The following is a 19230-nucleotide window of genomic DNA, read 5'->3' as shown; positions in this document are numbered from 1 at the left end:
GCCCTTGGCATCTCAGACCCTGTTTAAAAATAAAGAATAATTCAGCATTTGGGAGGCTGAGACAATCGCAGTTTGCTGATAGCCTCAGTTACTTAGACCCTTTGTACCTCAATGACACCCTCTTTCAAAAATAAGGCTAAGCTGGGCATGGTGGCACACACTTGTTATCCCCATGCTTGGGAGGCTGAAACAGAATGATTACACAGGTTTGAAGCCAGCCTCGGCTATAGTGAGGCTCTCAGCAACTTAGACCCTGTTTTCAAATAAAGTATAAAATGGGTCTGGGAGTGTAGCTCGGAGGTAGAAAACCCCCTAGGTTCCACCCTTAGTAACACACACACACACACACACACACACACACACACACACACACACACACACACTGAAAATAGGGCTAAGGGTGTATTTCGGGTAGAATGCCCCTGGGTTCCATTCCCAGTACTAAAAAAACCAGAAAGCCTTATGCTAGGAATGCAAACCAAAACCCGACAGCTTCACAGGAGTCCTGAGCCTGGTAGAGGAGAGAAGCCCGGAGGCCGCCGGCGGGATGCAGCGGGCGCAGCCGTGTCTTGAAGCGGAGCAGATCTGCCTGTGCCCGGCATCCGTCCCCCCGCCCCCCGCGACCATGTGCCAAGTGACAGACCACCCCAACGGCTTCTCTGGTAGCGGCCCGTGCGTCCAGCAGAGTGGACAGTGTGTCCAGGTCGCACAGCCGAGTGCTGAGTAGTGCTGCCGTTGAGAATAGGGCTGCAGCCCTGGGCAGCCGGCCGGAGGACCCTCGAGGTCACGGTCACTTGTGGACACCTGCGGGACGCTTCCTGGTAAGGACAGGTGGTGGTACGTTCAGAGCTGCCCTGTGGGCTCTGCTTCTTGCGTTGAGGGTTGGCTTTGCCTTGGGCCACACGACAGGGGAGTTGTGGGGTGGGCGTCAGGGAGGGGTCAGTGGGCTGCAACCGCCGCCCGTGTGGTCTCGTGCTGGGGGTCCCCATGTCGGCGGCTGGGAGATGGTGTCTGGCTGCTGGAGGATAGAGTGCATCTGTATAGCCTGGGACCCGACCTTACTTGGGCCTTGCTCAGGGTTTTGAAATGCAAGCACTTGGGGAAATTTTTTTTTTTCTCATTGAAAAACAGGCAATAGTGTATAACCCAGCTATCTTGTGCACTTTTTTAAAATATCGGGATCGATCCCAGGGTCATTCGACCTCCTAGCTATACCCCAGCCCTTTTGGTTATTTTGAAACAGGGTCTTAAGTAGCCAAGGCTGGCCTCTCAAACCTGCCATCCTCCTGTCTTAGCCTCCCAAGTGCAGCGATCATAGATGGGGGCCACCAGGCCCGGCTGGTATTGTTTTGAAATAAGAGATTGCGTGGACTTCGCTGGACAGTGGGGCCCCCTTGGTAGAAGTTGTGCCTGGTGACCCAGGGCTCCAGGCATGTACGCGGTGCACCCACGAGCTGCACCCCAGGCCTGTGGTCCTATTAATTTCCTGGAACACTTTTTGTGATGAGCTGTGATTATTTAAGAAGCCACTAGAGGTCACTCAAACACTGGAAAAAATTTACTATCATTCAACTTCTAGAAGCCAGATCTATGGAGGGTTTGCAGGTGGTGTGGTCTGTTCTTAGTTTCTGCTAAAAACAAAACAAAACAACAAAAAACCACCCTAGTTCCCTTCCCGTGGTGCTTGTTGCCATTTGAGGTTAATGAGACTTGGGAAAACCAAGACACCCTTCCCGATAAATTCAGATTTGATGTCTTGCATGTGATTTCAGGGGGTCTTAGGATCTCTGTGGATCTTGTGGGTGAACCTGGGGTTCAGAGCTCTTGAAACCAGATTTCTGTAAAATTCTGGTGTTTAAATAATTCTTCAGTAAGTCGGAAATTTCAAATGTTGTCTTTGTGCAGTAGCTTTATTACTAGTCAGTAGTAAAAATTGTGTCTGTAGATCTTGGAAGCATCTCGAAAGCTCAGAACCCGACTCGGCTACGTTCTCTGCGCCCACAGCAAGGAGCCGGCAAAGTAGCGTGTATTTCAGCACTTGGTCAGCGCTGAAGTATTCTATAATAAAGATAGGGAAAGTATGGTGTCATTTGTTAGAGACCAAAGAAATGGAGAAAAACCAGTTCTGCTATATCCTTATACTTTCCCTCCTGGCTGCAGAAGAGCTGGTTGCGATGGCCTGCGGGCATCGAGAAGCTCAGTATTCTCCACAGAACATGCGGCCATCTCGGCTTATTCTCCTGGACAACGCGTGTACCACGGCTGTGGTTCTTCTGTGCAATAATCTGTTCTGATGTCATGCTACACATTTTTATCAAGTAGGCAATGCAAATATTAGATCACTAGACTCGAAATCCTAGAACTGAAGGGAATATAAACGTTCTGTTAACTAACTCCTTTAACATCTTTATTATGGAAAACTTCCACATATATGAAGGCGGCGTCGCCGCTCACGTGCAGTAACTACCAGCTCTTGGCAAATCTTTCTCCCTCCCTGCTGATGCTAGAGCGGCGAGAAAATCATTTTCTAAAGAGAGAACTGAGACCTACAACTCATCACACCCGACTCCTAGTGTCACCTAATACCAGTCAGTGCTGACCTTTTTTTTTTTTTTTTTTGGTTGGACTGGGGATGGAACCCTTCTGTCTCCGGGCTACGCTCCCAGACCTATTTTATATTTATTTGGAAACAGGGTTTCACTAAGTTGCTGAGAGCCTCACCAAGTAGCTGAGGCTGGCTTCGAACCTGCACGATCCTCCTGTCTCAGCCTCCCAAGTGTGGGGATTACAAGCGTGTGCCCGGCTTGCTGACCTCTTCTTGATGGCTTCCACATCACTTGGTCATTTCTCTTTGAGCCAGGATCGAAGCCAGGCCCGCTGTTGGGTTTAGATATGACATTTAAGTCTCTTTTTTTTTTTTTTTTTTTTTTTTTTTTCGGGTCTGGGGATGGAACCTAGGGGCATTCAACCTCTGAGCTACACACCCTGCACTATTTTTTAGTTTGAAACCGGGGTGTCACTGAATTGCAGAGGGCCTCACTAAGTAGCTGAGGCTGTCTGTGAACCATCATCCTCTGGTCTCAGACTTCCAAATGCTGGGATTACCACCACGCCCAGCTTTCATCCTTTTTTTTGTTATTGTGGTACAGGACTTGAACTGGGGGAGTGCTCGACTATTGTGCTACATCCCCAGCCCTGTTCTGTTTTTTTTTTTTTTTTTGGTGGTTCTGGGGGTGGAACCCAGGGGCTTTCTACCTCCTAGACCTATTTTATACTTTATTTGGAAACAGGGTCTCACTAAGCTTCTGAGAGCCTCACTAAGTAGCTGAGGTTGGCTTCGAACCAGCGTGATCCTCCTGTCTCAGCCTCCCAAGCGTGGGGATTACAAGCGTGTGCCACCACGCCCGGCCCTGTTCTGTATGTTTTGAGAGCAGGGTCTTGTTAAATTGCAGAGTGTGGCCTCCGGCTTATAATTCTCCTGCCTCACCCTCCTAAGTGAGACTACAGGTGTGTGCCACTGTACAATTCTGCAATCTATTTTTTTGGTTTTTTTTTTTGGTGGTACTGGGGGTTCCTGGAAGCCCTTCTACCTCCGGGTTACACTCCCAGGCCTATCTTATATTTTTATTTGGAAACAGGGTCTCTTAAGCCAGCACGGTTGACTTCAAACCAGCGCGATCCTCCTGTCTTCGCCTCCCAAGCGCGGGGATTACGAGCGTGCGCCACCACGCCCGACTATTTTTTGGTATTTTCTGTGGACACATTTCCTTTGTCTTAGCCCAAGTGGGTGTGTTGACTTATCTCGTCCGCTGGGTGTCACGTAGCATTGTCCTGCCCCCTGCGCTGCCTGTGACCTGGTTAGACGCAGACCCTTGACTGGCTCCAGGCTCGCTCACAGGACTGTCGGGCGGGGAGGGGAACTACAAGTTGATGCTGTGCGTTCTCCGCCTCTTCAGAAGCGCACAGCGGGTCTTGCCTCAGTGGGTGAAGGTCGGCCGCTGGTTTCAGATGTTATCTTATAAATTTACCCATCACTCGGACTTAGTTTTAGCACTGATGATCTGGATGCAGTAATCCTTTATGGCTACAAAAGGAGAATTTTCTCATCTGGTAATTGGAAGTTTTCCATTGATGGTTGGAAGCTTTTCTTGTCCTTTTTTTTTTTTTTTTTTTTTTTTTGGTACTGTGGATGAAACCCGGGGGCATCCTACCTCTGAGCTGTACCCACAATCCTATATATTTTTTAAATTTTGAAACCAGTAGGTTGCAAAGGGCCTCAATAAGCAGCTGAGGCTGTCAGTGAACTGCAATCCTCCTGTCTCAGTATACTTAGTGAAACTGCCTCTGGGTGAGAAATGGCACGCCAAGTGCGTTGCTGCTGCCAGAGCCCCTGTGCTCGCTCCTGACCAGCGCACTCCGTCCCCAGGCCCCGAGGAAGTCGTCACGCCCAGTCCCGCGAGCGCCAGCCTGCTTGCATCTCACTGCAGGTAGCGTTCATGCTCCGGCCGCTTCTGTCCCACGTGGTGCCGGTGGGATTCGTGTTGTGTGTGCCCGTGGTTCAGCTTCCTTCCACGCAAACGTCCCCTCCCTGACGGCGATCTGCGCTGTTCTCCCCAGTGGGCTATCGTGAGTCTCGCACACAGGGAAGGAGTAGACCCCGTGCGAGGGTCGTGTCGCAGGTTAGAGGATCTGCCTAGTTCAAACTGAGGGTCATCTAAAGTGTTCTCCAGGCAGGCGTGGTGGCGCACGCTTTTAATTCCAGTACTTGGGAGGCTGAGATCGGAGGATCGCAGGTTTGTGCCCAGCCTCAGCTACTTAGAGACCCTCCACAACTCAGACTGTTTCTAAATGAATAAAAGGTCTCCAAAAACACTGTAAAAATTTAAAATTCTTCAATGAAAGGGAATTCCAGTACCCTGTGTTTTCAGTAACACTTGAATGTATAAAATCATGAAGTAGCAATTTTTACTTTATACTTAAAATATTTCAGATTTTAAATGTATATTTATATATTTATACTTAATGAGTGCTGGGTTTGGCTATGTAGCATCTGTAGACACAATTATGTAACTTATCTACGAATACAGGGATTTATAGCTACGGAACTCCTAAAATTAAATCACTATTGATGTGCCCCAGCCCTATTTTTTAATTTTGAAACGACCTTGTTGCTGAGACTGGCTTTGAACCTGTGATCCCGTCCCGCCCTCAAGTACTGGGATTGCAGGAGTTCACCACGCCAGGCTCTCCCTCTCCTCTGGTGAGACCTCGTGAAGCACAGGGAGTCCCGTCACCGCCTGCGTGGTCTCCGCTGTGCCGTGGGCTGTGCACCGAGGGCCGTGCAGTGCAAACGCTGGGCTTCTGACCTGCAGGCAGCCTTGACCTTCAACCAGTATCGCTTATAATCCACACTGTTAATTTGTGAATGTGCCTGGGTACTTCGTGCTAGACAGACTTCTTTCTCTATAAACAATTTTTATTTGCCCATATTATATACTTTAAAGCCAGATAAAGAAAGACATCAAATTATTGAAAAGTCATCGTGAGCCAAATGGAGAGGTACCCTAATCGCTGGATGAAGACTCCATTATGTAACGGTCGGCTTCCTCTGTATTTAACCCATATGTTTTAACTTCACCACCATTCAAAATTTCAGTTTTGGAGGGGTAGCAGGAGAGGCTTAATCGATTAAATGATGAAGCTAGAATTAAATACTTTATTTGTGTGCAGAATGGAGTGGAGCATCCTGGGCTTATTTCTTACACTAAAGCCTTGTTGCCCGAGTGCACATGGTTGGAGGAACTGCCTTACCTGAATCACATTTGCGTAAAACTAAACATCTCACATGCGCTGACCCTTCCGAGGCGCGCCTCCTAATTTGACAGTATAGCACTCCTCAGGCCGCGTATCTGCCATCGGTAGGAACATCTGCATCTTCTGTGTTGAGTCATCTTGGGGCTTGAGTTACCTGGGCGCTCTGAGCCCCCTTCGCTACGTCTTTAGAGCAGCGGTTCTGAGGTGTAGACGCAGGCGCAGGTGATTCAGTAATCCTCGGGAACCCAGCAGAGCGTCACATTTAATTTTCTATTAGATGAAAGAAACACGGAAAGCGAATTGGTGGTGGAAAGAATTGCACAAAACACAGCTAATCAGAGCGGGTCCCTGGAGCAGAGAAACGCAACTTAGAATAAGCCGCCTTCACAGTTCCGTCGGAGGAGCCTCGGCAAGGCGGCGCTTAAGAATAGATGAGTAATTAGTAAATAATAGCTGTGAAATATATAGTAAGCTCAGAATTGGAGTCTTGGCATTCTATTCCATGTGTCCCGGCTCTTATTATAGCGGCTGAAAGACCCGGTTTTTGCACTGGGTCAAAGGTAATCTGACATCACCCAAGGACCTGAGAAGAGCTGTCTTTCTGTTCCCATTTACACGTATTCGTCATTACGCGCGTCTACCCCCGCGGAGGTTTACCTTGCGGAGAGTGACCTGCCGCAGCGCAGGCCCCGGAATACCCCGGAATCCCTGCCTCTGCGCAGCTTCCTGTCCAGTAGTTCCAGGTCTTTGGAGCTTGTCTCCGGCTGTCAGGATTGCCTAGAAAGGTATAGGAGCTTACGCATGTCTTCCCAGCGTAGCTGCAGAGAGTTCTGGCCAAAGTACCCGGTTTTAAGCACTTGTTTTAAGTCCTTTTACTTGGTACATGTGTATATAGATACATATATATATATATATTTTTGCAGTATTGGGGATGGAACCCAGGGGCATTCTACCTCCGAGCTACACCTCCAGCCCTATGTTTTTATTCTATGTTTTGAAACAGGGTCTCTGAGTTGCAGAGGGCCTCGCTAAGTAGCTGAGGCTGGCTGCAAACCCGGATCCTCCTGTCTCAGCCTCCCCAGTGCTGGAATTACAAGTGTGCACCACCACACCTGGCCCTATTTTATTTTGAAACAGGGTCTCACTGGAGGCTGAGGTAGGAGGATCACTGTTCACGTCCAGCCTCAGCTACTTAGCTCCTCTGCAACTCAGATCCTGTTTCAAATTGTCTTTTTGTAGAGCAGCTCTCGGTGCACAGCAGCAGCCAGGTGCCGAGGTGTGCAGTTCCCGCCCCCACATGCACGGCGCCTCCGTTACCACATCCTGCACCGGGTGGAGCGTTCGTCATGGCTCGGACCTTTGACGCAGCACTGCCACCCAAGGCTCGCGGCGTGTTTTGGGAGTATTCTTGGTGTTCATTACTCTGTTCTGAGTGTCCTCCAGAAAGCCTGTGTTGGAAACCCAATCTCTCTCATCACCTGAACGGCTGTCGTGAAGTGGGGGGCTCGGTCCCCTGCTCGCTCCCCCGTGGCTGCCCTGGGATGAAGGCGTGCAGATCCTCACCGGGGGCAGGCTCCTCCATCTTGAGCTTCCCAGACTCTAGGAAGCGTCTGCTCTTTATAAGCTGCCGCTTTGTGACATACGTTCTATGGGTTTGGAAAATATACTCTGGTAGCGTTTGGGTTTTTTTTTTCTTACACCGCAAAGTTCGGTTCCTGCCGGAAGCGCTCCCTGTGCCTGGCCAGCGACTGCTGACCTGGCTACCTGGGGGTTGGGCCTTCTCCAGCGTGCGATGCTGAGTGGACTCAGCGCACGGCACTGTCAGAGTGGTTGGGGTGCTGCCACCCTGGGGTCAGATCCGTGCGTAAACGTCGGCACCAGGCCTCGGCTGCCCACATCTTCAGGAAGATTCGGGTGCAGTGCTTGACCGATGGTTTTTAGTCTTTGAAGCAATATGAGTCCTTCGTTGCTGTGTGACTGGCGTGGTCTGGAACTGAAGGGGTCCTGTTGCGAAGGGCTGATTTCTGTGATGATGGAGGCCGTCCGGCTCCTGTGGCGTCCCCTCTCACCCAGCACGGTGCTGCTAGTTGCCAGCCCAGATTCAGAGTGTGGCATACAAACCTTTCTACCTGCGTGGGCAGGACTAGGTACGTGGTGCCCAGCGGCCTGGAGCTGGTCGGTGTCGGCGCTGCCTGCCACGGGTGCCGTTGACTCTGCTTACCGTGGGCCTGAAGGCTGTTCAGAAGGAAAAGGACAAGGCCAGAGGCTCTAAGGTTGAGAGGAATCAGGGCCTGGCAGCTCCGGAGGGCTCCAGCCAGGACTCTTGAAGGATTGCACCTAGGCTGTGTCCTTACCGCGTCCCTCCGTCCAAGGGCAGGATCCTGAGTGCGAGCCTTGGTGGCTGGACGTGGCCCTGGCTGTCCATCTGTCAGAGGAGAGGTGTTCCTGGGGGAACCAGGGCCCCTCTCTGCTTCTGTGTTTGGGAAGCAGAATGCCTGGTTGGATCTTCTACCCGTGGGGGCCGGTGCTGGGCCGGTGTTAACCCCGCAGAAGCAGAGGGAAAAGAGTACATTATGGGTGGTCAGAACATGGCAGTTTCTTTTTTTTGCAGTCGACGCTTGTGGGCATCTAATTAAACTGTGTGGGAAGTTGACTCAGGACCTACAGTCAGGTTCTTTTTTTTTTTAAATATTCTTTTTATTAAAATTATTTAGTATACGCCCTTATTCAGAGAATAAATTTGATAAACATAGGTTGTTTTAAAATATGGTAGCAACAGTTTCTAGACTGAAGGTGATATGAAGAAAAAGATGAACAGAAATAAGGTATCGTTTTTAACAAAGCATCAGGAAAATATTGATTAAAATCCTTTTTAAATATTACAAGTGTTGCATATACAGCGTTAGCTTCTCTGAGCTTATAACCAGTAAGGTACCTGCAATAGTAAACAATTTGCTACTGCAGCCTTGCGGAACATCTCTTACTGCTGTTTTGGTGCTTTTCTGACAAAGTCCACTCTAGTCATGACAAACAGTTACATATTTATATGTATGTCCTAAATTCCAAATATACACTGCAGCTGAACTGATGGGTGGAGTAGAATCATAAATGCTGAGATTAACCATCACAAATTCTCACAAATTCTATGAATTTGATCAAATATAAAACACAAGTAGAATGACAACTGTCTTAAAAGTTATGTCTGTTCATGTGGAAAATAAGGAGACATTGGGTGTGGTCTTCAAATATACGTCTAAGTAACATACACACATATATAGATTTAATGAAAATTTTTAATTTTCTATTTTTAATGGCTCTATTGAAATATCTAATTTTTAAGTGAATCCTTTTTTATTAGGCATTCAGGTTATTTTAATTTTTTCTATTAAATGCTGCAATGAAGATTTACATATTCACGTATGTGGATCTTTGTATATATTTCTAATTATTTCCTTTGGATAAAATTCTTAGAACTGCTGGGTCCTAGGATATATACCTTTTTTATTTTATTTATTTATTTTACTTTATTTTTTATTGTTGCACTGTATTCATACATCATAGTGGGATACAAACTTTTGTAGACATACATGCACACCTCGCCCAGTCATCCCCCACCCGATCCCCACCCCATTCTCTCCCCATCCCTCCCTCCCATGCTTGGCTTAGTGGTTGACATCTAGTATTATAGCAATTTATCCAAAGTTAAAAACGATAATCTCACATAACAGTTTCATTTGTCTGATACCAAGCTTTTGATGACTTAAAGATAACATTTCAATATTTCTTTTTACTTTCTTTCCAGAGAATATTTTTTTTCTATTTTTTTAGGTGAAACTATCATATATTTATATATTTATTTTTCAGAAAAAACTCTATCCTAATATGGAATATGGACTCTAGATACCCAAAACGATCTTGACAAAGAACAAAGCTAGAAGATATATATTTTCTGATTTCAAACCATATAAAGCTACAATAATTGAAACAGTGTAGTACTGTTCTAAAGGCAGATATATAAACCATTGGAGTTAAATAAAAGCCTAGAGCTAAATTCTTCCCTATATTGTCAAGTTATTTTTGACAAGGTTTCCACGAACATTTGGTGGTGGAAATAATATTTTAACTAAATATTGTTGAAAAATAATAATTACATGGAAAAGAATAAAATTGGACCCTTACCTAATCCCATATACAAATATTAACTCAAAATAGATAAAGGACCTAAATATAAATCTTAAGACTATAAACTTTTAGGAGAAAATCTGGGTCATAAAACCTCACAACATTGAGATTGGCAGTGATTTCTTGGATATGATTTCAATGGCACAGGCAACAGAAGAGTATACAAACTCCCTTAAAAAAAAAAAAAATATATATATATAGTATATCCAAAGACAATGTAAACAGAGTTAACAGTTACTAATAGAATGGGATAAAATATTCCCAAATGCTATATCTGAAGGTATATTAATATTCCAACTAGAAATCCTAAAAATTAACAACAATAAAGGCAAACAATACCATTTAGAGATAGGTAAAAGACTAACATAAGTAATGAATCTCCACAGATAACCAATCTTAGTTGACTGTTGGATGGAAAATCTTGTTTCTCTGGTTCTGGTGTGTGTTACCTATTTCTTCTTTGTAGTTAATCTCTGAGTATTTTCTCTAGTGCTGGTTTTGAAGACAAAAATTCCTTCAGTTTCTGTTTGTCATGGAAGCTTCTTATTTCTCCATCTAATTTGATAGAAAGTTTTGCTGGGTAGGAAATTTTTGGCTGGAAGTTGTTTTCTTTCAGAGTTTGGAATATGTTACTCCAAGCCCTTCTGGCTCTCATGACTTGGGAATTCTGGAGTGATTCTAATTGGTTTGCCTCTGAATGTCACTTGGCCCTTTGTTTTTGTTGCCTTTAAGATTCTCTGCTTGGCTTCCACATTGGTCATTTTGACAATTATGTGGCGTGGGGATCCTCTTCTCTGATCCTGTCTAAAGGGAGTTCTATAAGTTTCCTGGACCTGTGTATCGACCTCTTGCTCTATGTTTGGAAAATTTTCTGCTATTACTTCCTTGAAGAGATTGTTGATCCCTTTGGTTTCACCTTCTTTTCCCTCCTCTATTCCAATTATTTTTAGGTTAGCTCTCTTAAAATGGGCCCATATTTCTTCAATGTCAGATTCCTGCTGTCGGATTTTTTTTTCTAAATTAGAAACTATGCGTTCATTTTTGGAATGATCATCTTCTAAGAGCGAGATTCTGTTCTCCATGTGGTCTAATCGGTTGTTTGTGCTTTGAATTGAGGCCTTTACTTCATTAATTGCATCCTTTATCTCTTTTTGGCTCTCTCTGAGTTCTTTTTGAAGCACCTCTATTATTTCTACAGTTATTTTCCTGATTTGATCCTCTAGAAATATCTGATTTTCTGTTTTATCGGGTTCTGATGTTGTGGGGTTGTGGGCATTCATTGCTCCATTGTTATTCCTCTTTCCCATGATTTCGGAAGTTTGTGCCTTCTCTGGGTTCTTCCCTTGGGTCACTATGACTTCATTTAAGGTGCTCTGGATCTCGAGTCAGTAGTATCTCAGACCCCACTACTCCTTTACTGGGTTGTATCACAGAGTCTCTGACCCAGAGAGTCTATAGAGGCTGCTTTAGACTGTGGGGGGTGCCAGGTTGCACGTTCTGTGGTGTGATATCTCTGCCACCGCCCCTCCCCCACTGGGTCAAGTCCCAGGGAGTACAGTACTGGGATTTCTCCTCTGTGGCCCGCAATTTGACTCACTGTTCTTGAGTACGCAGATGTAGCTGTACTGGATTCGGGTGAATTCTCTGCTGCTGCCGCTGGTGGCAATATGGCGCCGCTGCTACGCCCTCGGCCGTGAGGCTGGCGTATTTCTTCTTGGTTTTGATTTCCACTCTGAATCCCTGCGGCGTGTGCTGAGCTCAGCCACTGGGAGCTTTAGATTTGACCTGCGGCGAGAAATCCCGCCTGGCTGTTCCGCAGCGGCTCACCCTGGCTTGCTGTAGCTGTCCGGTGAATTCGCCGTTGCCACCGGCAGTATGGCGCTGCTGCCGCGTCCTCGGGCGTGAGGCCGGTTATCTCCTCTGTGGCTCTGAGCTCTGTTCTCAGTCCGCTTTCTCTCTGGAGCCTGGTGATTTTTTTGTTTCTCTGGTGATGGTGTTTTCTGGCTATGAAAAGCGCTGATTTTGTGGTAATGGAGATTGGTTGTTAGCGGGGCTCTTAAGCCCCGCTTTTCTTGGTCGCCATCTTCCCGGAAGTCTACAGTCAGGTTCTTAACATGACCATAGGTTTGTAGGAGGAACCTGCTTCTTGTGTATTTGCTTTGCTGATGGTTTATTCTTGAGAGGAGGAATTTACCAGTTGTAGGTGGCTTGTTTCACATCAAGAGCTGAACTAAGAAGTGACGAGATGGAGGTTATCTTCGTGATAGAAGTTAGAAACAATCTCCCTGATTATTTTAGCTGTTGGGAGTGCAATGTCAATTACAGATGCAAATTTGAATGCAGTTGCTCAATTAAGATGCTGAGAATTAGAGCTGATGGTAATTTGATGTCCAGATGGCACCAAAGAGCTTCTAACAGACGACCTTGCAAGGACGTTTTCAGTCATTACAGAACAGAATTTTATTTTCTTCAAACACTTAATATCTTTCTGCCCCTGTGTCATCAGCCCTCCCTTATCCAAGTTGTCCTTCTGTTAGACTTGACCCTGGGTCCAATACCCAATACAAAAGTCAATCTCAGAGCAGCACCCCCCAGCTTTTTGCATTTTTTTTTAAATGGCTTTAGTAAGTTGCTGAAGCTGGTTTTGAAACTGGGATCCTCCTGTTTCAGCCTCTCAAGTACTGACATTACAGGTGTGCCCCAGCATGCATGGCTCTGTCCTATTTTTAATCTTTTCTCGTGGTACTGAGTATGGAACCCTTTTACCTCTGGGCTATACCCCCACACCTATTTTATTTTTTTGATTTGGAAGTGGTCTAAGTTGAGAGCCTCACTAAGTATCTGAGGCTGGCCTTGAGTCTGTGATCCTGTGTCAGCCTCCCAAGTATTGGGATTACAGGCATGCGCCACCATGCCTATTTTTTTTTTTTCTGGTGGTGGTACTGGGGTTCCTGGAAGCCCTTCTACCTCTGGGCTACACTCCCAGACTTATTTTATATTTTTGAAACAGGGTCTCTTATGCCAGTGCGGCTGGCTTTGAACCTGCGCGATCCTCCTGTCTCTGCCTCCCAAGCGCAGGGATTACAAGCGTGCGCCCCCACGCCCCCGGCTGCCCAGCTTGTTTTTAAACCAGCACTAGTGAAAATGAGGGTTTTAAGTTTCCAGTCTACAGATTTTTGTCAAAAGTTAAGCAGATATACAGGATCCCACAGGAATCTAGGATTCTTTTTTTTTTTTTTTTTTGGGGTCTGGGGATGGGACCCAGGGGCATTTGACCTCTGAGCTACACCCCTGCCCTATTTTTTATTATTTTGAAACTGGGTCTCACTGAGTTGCAGAGGGCCTCACTAAGTAGCTGAGGCTGTCCGCGAACCACGATCCTCCGGTCTCAGCCTCCTGAATGCTGGGATTACAAGCGTGCACCACCACGCCTGGCTAGGAATCTAGGATTCTAATACACATATAATGTGAACGAAGAAGGGTTTGGGGGAATTAGGAAGCTTAGTGTTCTTTAAGTGCCCCAGCTAGGGTGTGGATATTGAAAATTGTGTCCCAAGCCAGGCGTGGTGGCGCACACTTGTAATCCCAGCATTTGGGAGGCTGAAACAGGAGGGTCGTGGTTCGCAGCCAGCCTCAGCTACTTAGGCCTTTGCAACTCAGTTTCAAAATAAAAAATAGAACTAGAGGTGTAGCTTGGAGGTAGAGTGCCCCTGGGTTCCATCCCTAGTACCGCAGACAAACATAACCCAATCGCTGAGCGAGTGAGAGTGAAGCGTTGACTGAAGGAGGAAATGCGTGGTATTTTCTGCACCTGGAGCTTAATTCAGTTTTTGTCTGTGGCCGTTAACTATATGTCCGTTAACATGGACATTTAACAACTGTACTTTTAGGGTCAAGAGCCGGCAAGTGATTGCTGTACAAGTATCAGCAGGTGAGTCTTTTTAACTGGAAACTGCAAACCTTCAGTCTTCCCAATTCATCATCTGCCTGGCTCTTGGCCTTTGATCTGAGACTCAGCGCAGGGCATATGGAATCTAAGCAGGTTTGGCCTTTTAATAACAGCCGGTTGACTTGAGAAAAAGCCCAAAAGCCTGGGCTCTACTTGGGCACATTTGTTAAAACAGGTTTGTTTTCAAAGCACTTAGCGATGGAAACACAGGCTTTACTTGTAGTACGCAGCCTACCGTCCATGCCTGTGGGAAGTTTCCCATTAGGCTATTAGAAATAAGACCTTTGTTTTCTTTGGATTTTCAATATGTGAAAGTAGCACAATATCTAAACACCTGTCCTAGCTCTGCACCTTTCAGTTTCAAGGTTGGAAGGCCAGGAGAGTTCTTAGTGACGACGGGAAACCATGCACAGGGGCGATATCAATGTAGCGTGTGGATTTCTGAGTTGGAATAACTAAATCTATTACTTTTTTCTGTTCATATTTTCAAATACCGTTGTACCTAAGTCAGTAAAAAGTTTTTCCTCCTGGGTATTTGCCATCTATGTATTGTATTCGTTCACTATTCTTAGTTTCTCCATTAATATTTCCTGAAGTTTTAAAGATAAATGGAAAATTGTGCAAGTGACTCTGCAGAGAGCAGTTATCCGCCGGGTCCTGTTTACTGCTGTCCAAAGCTAACTTTGCAAGTGAGATGAAGGTGGCTGTGGCATTCTGGGATGTTAGATGATGTGTGTCTGTTTACAGGACACTGAGCTCCAGAGCAATTTCTAGTTTGCTGCAGGCAGCCCAGACAGTTTTATCACTTTAAGGGCCTGGAGCATTAAAATGTCTTAAATTTCCAGTGATGCTTACTGACACCAGATACCAGTGGGTCATAAAATGGAGAAATGCTCTAAACCCCTGCGACTTTCTTTGAAGTGGAAAGCCAGATCTGTGTTTTGAATTTAGTATGAGGTTGACTTTAAAAATTTTTTTGGGGGTAAACTGGGGATGGATTTCCAGGGCGTTCGACCTCAGAGCTCAACCCCCAGCCCTATTTTTTTATTCTTTATTTTGAAACAGGGTCTCACTGAGGTGCAAAGGGCCTCACTAAGTAGCTGAGGCTGTCTGTGAACCACAATCTTCCTGTCTCAGCCTCCAGAATGCTGGGATGACCAGTGGGGGCCACCACGCCTGGCTTTTAAACTTGGTGTTTTGAGATAATGGTAGATTCACATTCACTTGTGGAAAGAGGCACAATGGGTGCACCCTGTCCAATGTGGCATTATGGGATGTAGGGGGACAACGCTACAGCCAGGATGTGGAAGCTGGGACGGTTGAGACGGGCGATTTCGTCATTGGGGTGGGGTGGTCACCTGCCTGCTCCCACTTCATCCGTCTGTTCTACCTTTTTCTTGCTGTACTGGGGAGGGAACCGAGGGGCATTCCTCCTCCAAGCTACACCCCCGGCCCAATTTTTTATTTTTGTTTGTTTATTTATATATTTATTTATTTATTGTACTGGGGTTCCTGGAAGCCCTACCTCCAGGCTACACTCCCAGACCTATTTCTTATACTTTCTTTATTTGGAAACAGGGTGTCTTAAGCCAGCGTGGCTGGCTTCGAACCTGTGCAATCCTCCTGTCTCCGCCTCCCAAGCGCGGGGATTACAATCGTGCGCCACCACGCCCAGCTCCAATTTTTTATTTTGAAACAGGTTCTCATTTAGTTGCAAAGGGCCTCTCACTAAGTAGCTGAGGCTAGCCACAAACCACGATCCTCCAGTCTCCACCTCCTGAATTCTGGGATTACAAGCGTGCGCCACCATGCCCGGTCCCCACCCCTATTTATTTTGAACCAGGGTCTCTGAGTTGCAGAGGGCTTCACTAAGCAGCTGAAGCTGACCGCGAACTTGTGTTCCTCCTGTCTCAGCCTCTCAAGTACTGGGATGACAGCTGATTTCTCTGGGTACATTTCTACCTCTCGTCTGGGAGAGTAACTACTTTTCTAAGAGAAAGCCCAAACTTGAAAATAACTTGGAAATCAGGTCTAAAAAGTGGGAGACAGGTCTTGTGGAGTGTTTTTCTTTTGATGTACGGGTTGAAGAGCTGAAGGATGTGACTGAAATAATATACTCTTTTTTCAGGCAATTGCTCTCCTAACTGAATTAATCAGGGAAAACTTCAGGAACAGCAAATTAAAACAGTGCCTTCTACCAACCCTCGGGGAGCTGATCTATCTCGTAGCCACCCAGGTGAGGCCGCTGCACTCTGCTGCTGGGTTGACGTGTTCTGACAGATCCTGGCTGACAGGTGTTAATATCCTATGAAGGTTTTGACTTTGGACCTTAGAGCATGCCTAAGGAACTTGGGAGGGTTTTTACCTCCAGAGAAAAGTTGTGTGTCTGTCACACTCTTGCGTCTCTTTTCCTCAGAACTCCTTTTTCTTTACAGTCTAGGGGATTCTTAGGCCGTATTTTGAAATGAGTGGACTGAATGTCTCCAGAGTACGCCATTGCTTGTTGGCATCTTTGATTCCTTCAGGGAAGAGAAGCCCATTGCTCTCCGGGTATATAAAAGCCTAATTTTTGCTTAAATAAAACACTACATTGTGCAAATAGAGCTGTCAGTCTGACTGAGACTTTGGCAGCAGGCGTAGGCTTCTTACTCCTGAAGTTAAAAGATGGAGACGCTGTTGAATTCAACGAGGGAGAGTTTACTATCCACTCGTGTATCTTTTAAGCATTACGAAATAGCGATAAATAACAGGCCCATTAATTCATATGGCACACGGAGTTTTAAATAGGTACTGGTAGGTTTTAAATCGGTAAAGTTTTTTTTTGTTTTCTTTTGTGGCACTGGGGGTACAACCCAGGGGCTTTTCTACCTTCAGGCTATATTCAGACCTATTTTATATTTTATTTGGAAACAGGGTCTCACTAAGTAGCTGAGGCTGGCTTTGAATCTGCGCGATCCTCCTGTCTCAGCCTCCATTACAAGCATGCGCCACCACGCCCAGCCTGGTAAGGTTTTTTTCATTGCATTAAAGTTTTGGTTTTTGAATTCAACTCTTACGTAACCTGAATATTGAAATCTAAAACCAACTTTCTGGACAAACATCACTTTAAACCAATTGCCATATCGCTATCAGGCATCAGTATCGCAGGTTGCTTAGCTCATAATCAGTGTTGATACCCAGTACAGCAGATCTCCTGGTCTTCCTTTTAGTCTCTTGGCTATTCCTGGTCCTTCTCATCTTAGAATAAAATTTCAAATTGGCTTGTCCAGTTCTGTAAATTCTCTTTAAAAAGCTGCCTTGATTTTACAGATAAATTTGAGAAGAGATGTTCTGTAAGTCTTTCTATGATAGTGACTAAATGTGAGAACTTAGAAGAGGGAAGGTTTATTTGGGTTCATGGTTTGAGGGTCAGTCCATAGTTGGCCAGCTCCAAGGCAGATCCCACAGTACACAGTAAGGTGTATGGAGAGATGCTGTCCTCCCATCATGGCGGTCATAAGCAGAGAGGGCCTGGAAGCAGCCAGTGGCGCCATACAGTCTTCAAAGCCTGGGCCCTCTGTCCCACCTCTAGCCACACCTTTCCTCCAAACCTGGTTGCACTGCCCAACACATGAGGTTTGGGAGACATTTCAAATCTTAAGCCATAACATCTATCAATCAGATCTTGTCACCATTTCTCAATTCTTGTCTAGCTTCCGATAAGGGGATCAATATCATATGTAATACAGACTACAAGCTATACCCACAGCCCTATTTTTTATTCACTTTGAAACAGGGTCTCACTGAGTTGCAAGGGACTCACTAGCTGAGGCTGTCTGCAAACCACGACCCACCGGAGCCTCCCAAATACTGGGATTACAAGTGTGCACCACCACACCTGGCTTCCTTTGTACAGTTCCTGCCTGTGGTTGTCTCTGGACTTCAGCTTCCTCAGACGGGGGCGAAAACTTATGTTGGCCAGGCTATGTATTTTTATCTCTGTTGGCAAAATGAAATACAAGTACACAACTGGAATATAAATGAGCAAATATAAGAACAGACTGCAGGGACTCGCAGGAGATAACAGCAAGACGTGGTGCCCGATGCCTGTAATCCCAGGCCTTGGGTGGCTGAGACAGGACCGCAGGTTCAAGACCAATAGAAGATGTACCTTGTATGTACGCGGCAGTACAACACTTGGCCCAACCATAATTATCAGGTTGTAAAGTCATTTCAATAGAATATTGAGATATTTTGGGAAGCTTGTGTTATTTGGAATGGGGCTTTTTTCTGGAATGGGTTACTCTTCTGTGATAACTTTTCTACTTCATTTCAGGAAGAAAAGAGAAAGAGCCCCCGAGAATGCTGGCCAGTCCCCTTGGCCGCGTACACGGTGCTAACGCGGTGCCTTCGGGAAGGGGTAAGGCTCCTTGGCCGTGGTCGGTTGGCATCGGGGTCACGGTCACGCTCGGGGCAGTGCCGTGCAGGGATTGTAGCCTGCAGCAGCGTGCGAAATGGTGGACGTGCTGCTCCTGAGTTGAGATCTTCCCCACAGGCTGCCCCAGCCAGTGCGTGCAGCGCTGTCCAGTGCAGCGAGTGTGCGGATGCACAGGCGTCTCCTTCGCTTGTTAGTGGCCTGCTTCTGAAAAGATTAGAACAGATACAAGTCACGCAGCTAGCTCTCAACAGCACGCTGCCAATGCCCTCCCTTCTCAAGCTATTGATATAGCAGTTCAGCCAGCAAGGTGGATACGGAGAACTCTGGGCCTTGGGCGCACCTTGGTTATCTTTTCAGGTTGCCATCTTGAAGATGAATGGGCAGCTTCCACTGGTACCCACTTGTTCTAATACTCTTTTTTTTTTAAGCGATGCTGGGAGTTGAACCCAGGGGCATTCTATCGACAAGCTATAACTCAGCCCTATTTTATTTTTGCAGTTCTGTGGATGGAACCCAGAGGCATTGTACCTCCAAGCTACACCCCTGGTCCTATTTTTTTTTTTTTTTTTTGAAACTGGGTCTCGCTGAGTAGCTGAGGCTGTCCGTGAACTGCGATCCTCTGGTCTCCACCTCCTGAATGCTGGGATTACAAGCGTGTACCACCACGCCTGGCCTATTTTATTTTTATTTGAAAACAGGCCCTCACTAAGTGAGGCGGGCCTTAAACCTACGATCCTCTGGTCTCAGCCTCTCAAGTACTGAGGTTACAGGTGTGCAGCACCACGCAGACGCAATATTAAGTAGGGTCTGTTGCATTGCGTGACTTCTCGGGAGTCTTGAGTTTCTCAGGTCGTAACCTGGAAAGCCA

The 19230-nt window shown here is 46.2% G+C and overlaps 1 protein-coding gene across 1 annotated transcript in view; it reads left to right on the top strand.

The window, feature by feature from the left end:
* Positions 1–19230, top strand: part of ULK4 (unc-51 like kinase 4) — a gene marked incomplete at both ends in the record, with an annotated part of 268478 nt that overhangs the window by 32269 nt on the left and 216979 nt on the right. The window contains 2 exons of the mRNA XM_080715872.1: positions 16074–16181; positions 18261–18344. Coding sequence (XP_080571998.1) covers positions 16074–16181; positions 18261–18344 — 192 coding nt within the window. The remainder of the gene's footprint in view (positions 1–16073; positions 16182–18260; positions 18345–19230) is intronic.

This window comes from Muscardinus avellanarius, assembly GCF_963383645.1.
Source record: "Muscardinus avellanarius genome assembly, chromosome: 18".
NCBI classification, from domain to species: domain Eukaryota; kingdom Metazoa; phylum Chordata; class Mammalia; order Rodentia; family Gliridae; genus Muscardinus; species Muscardinus avellanarius.
The sequence above is the reverse complement of the archived record's forward strand: the minus strand, read 5'-3'. Positions and strand labels throughout refer to the sequence as shown.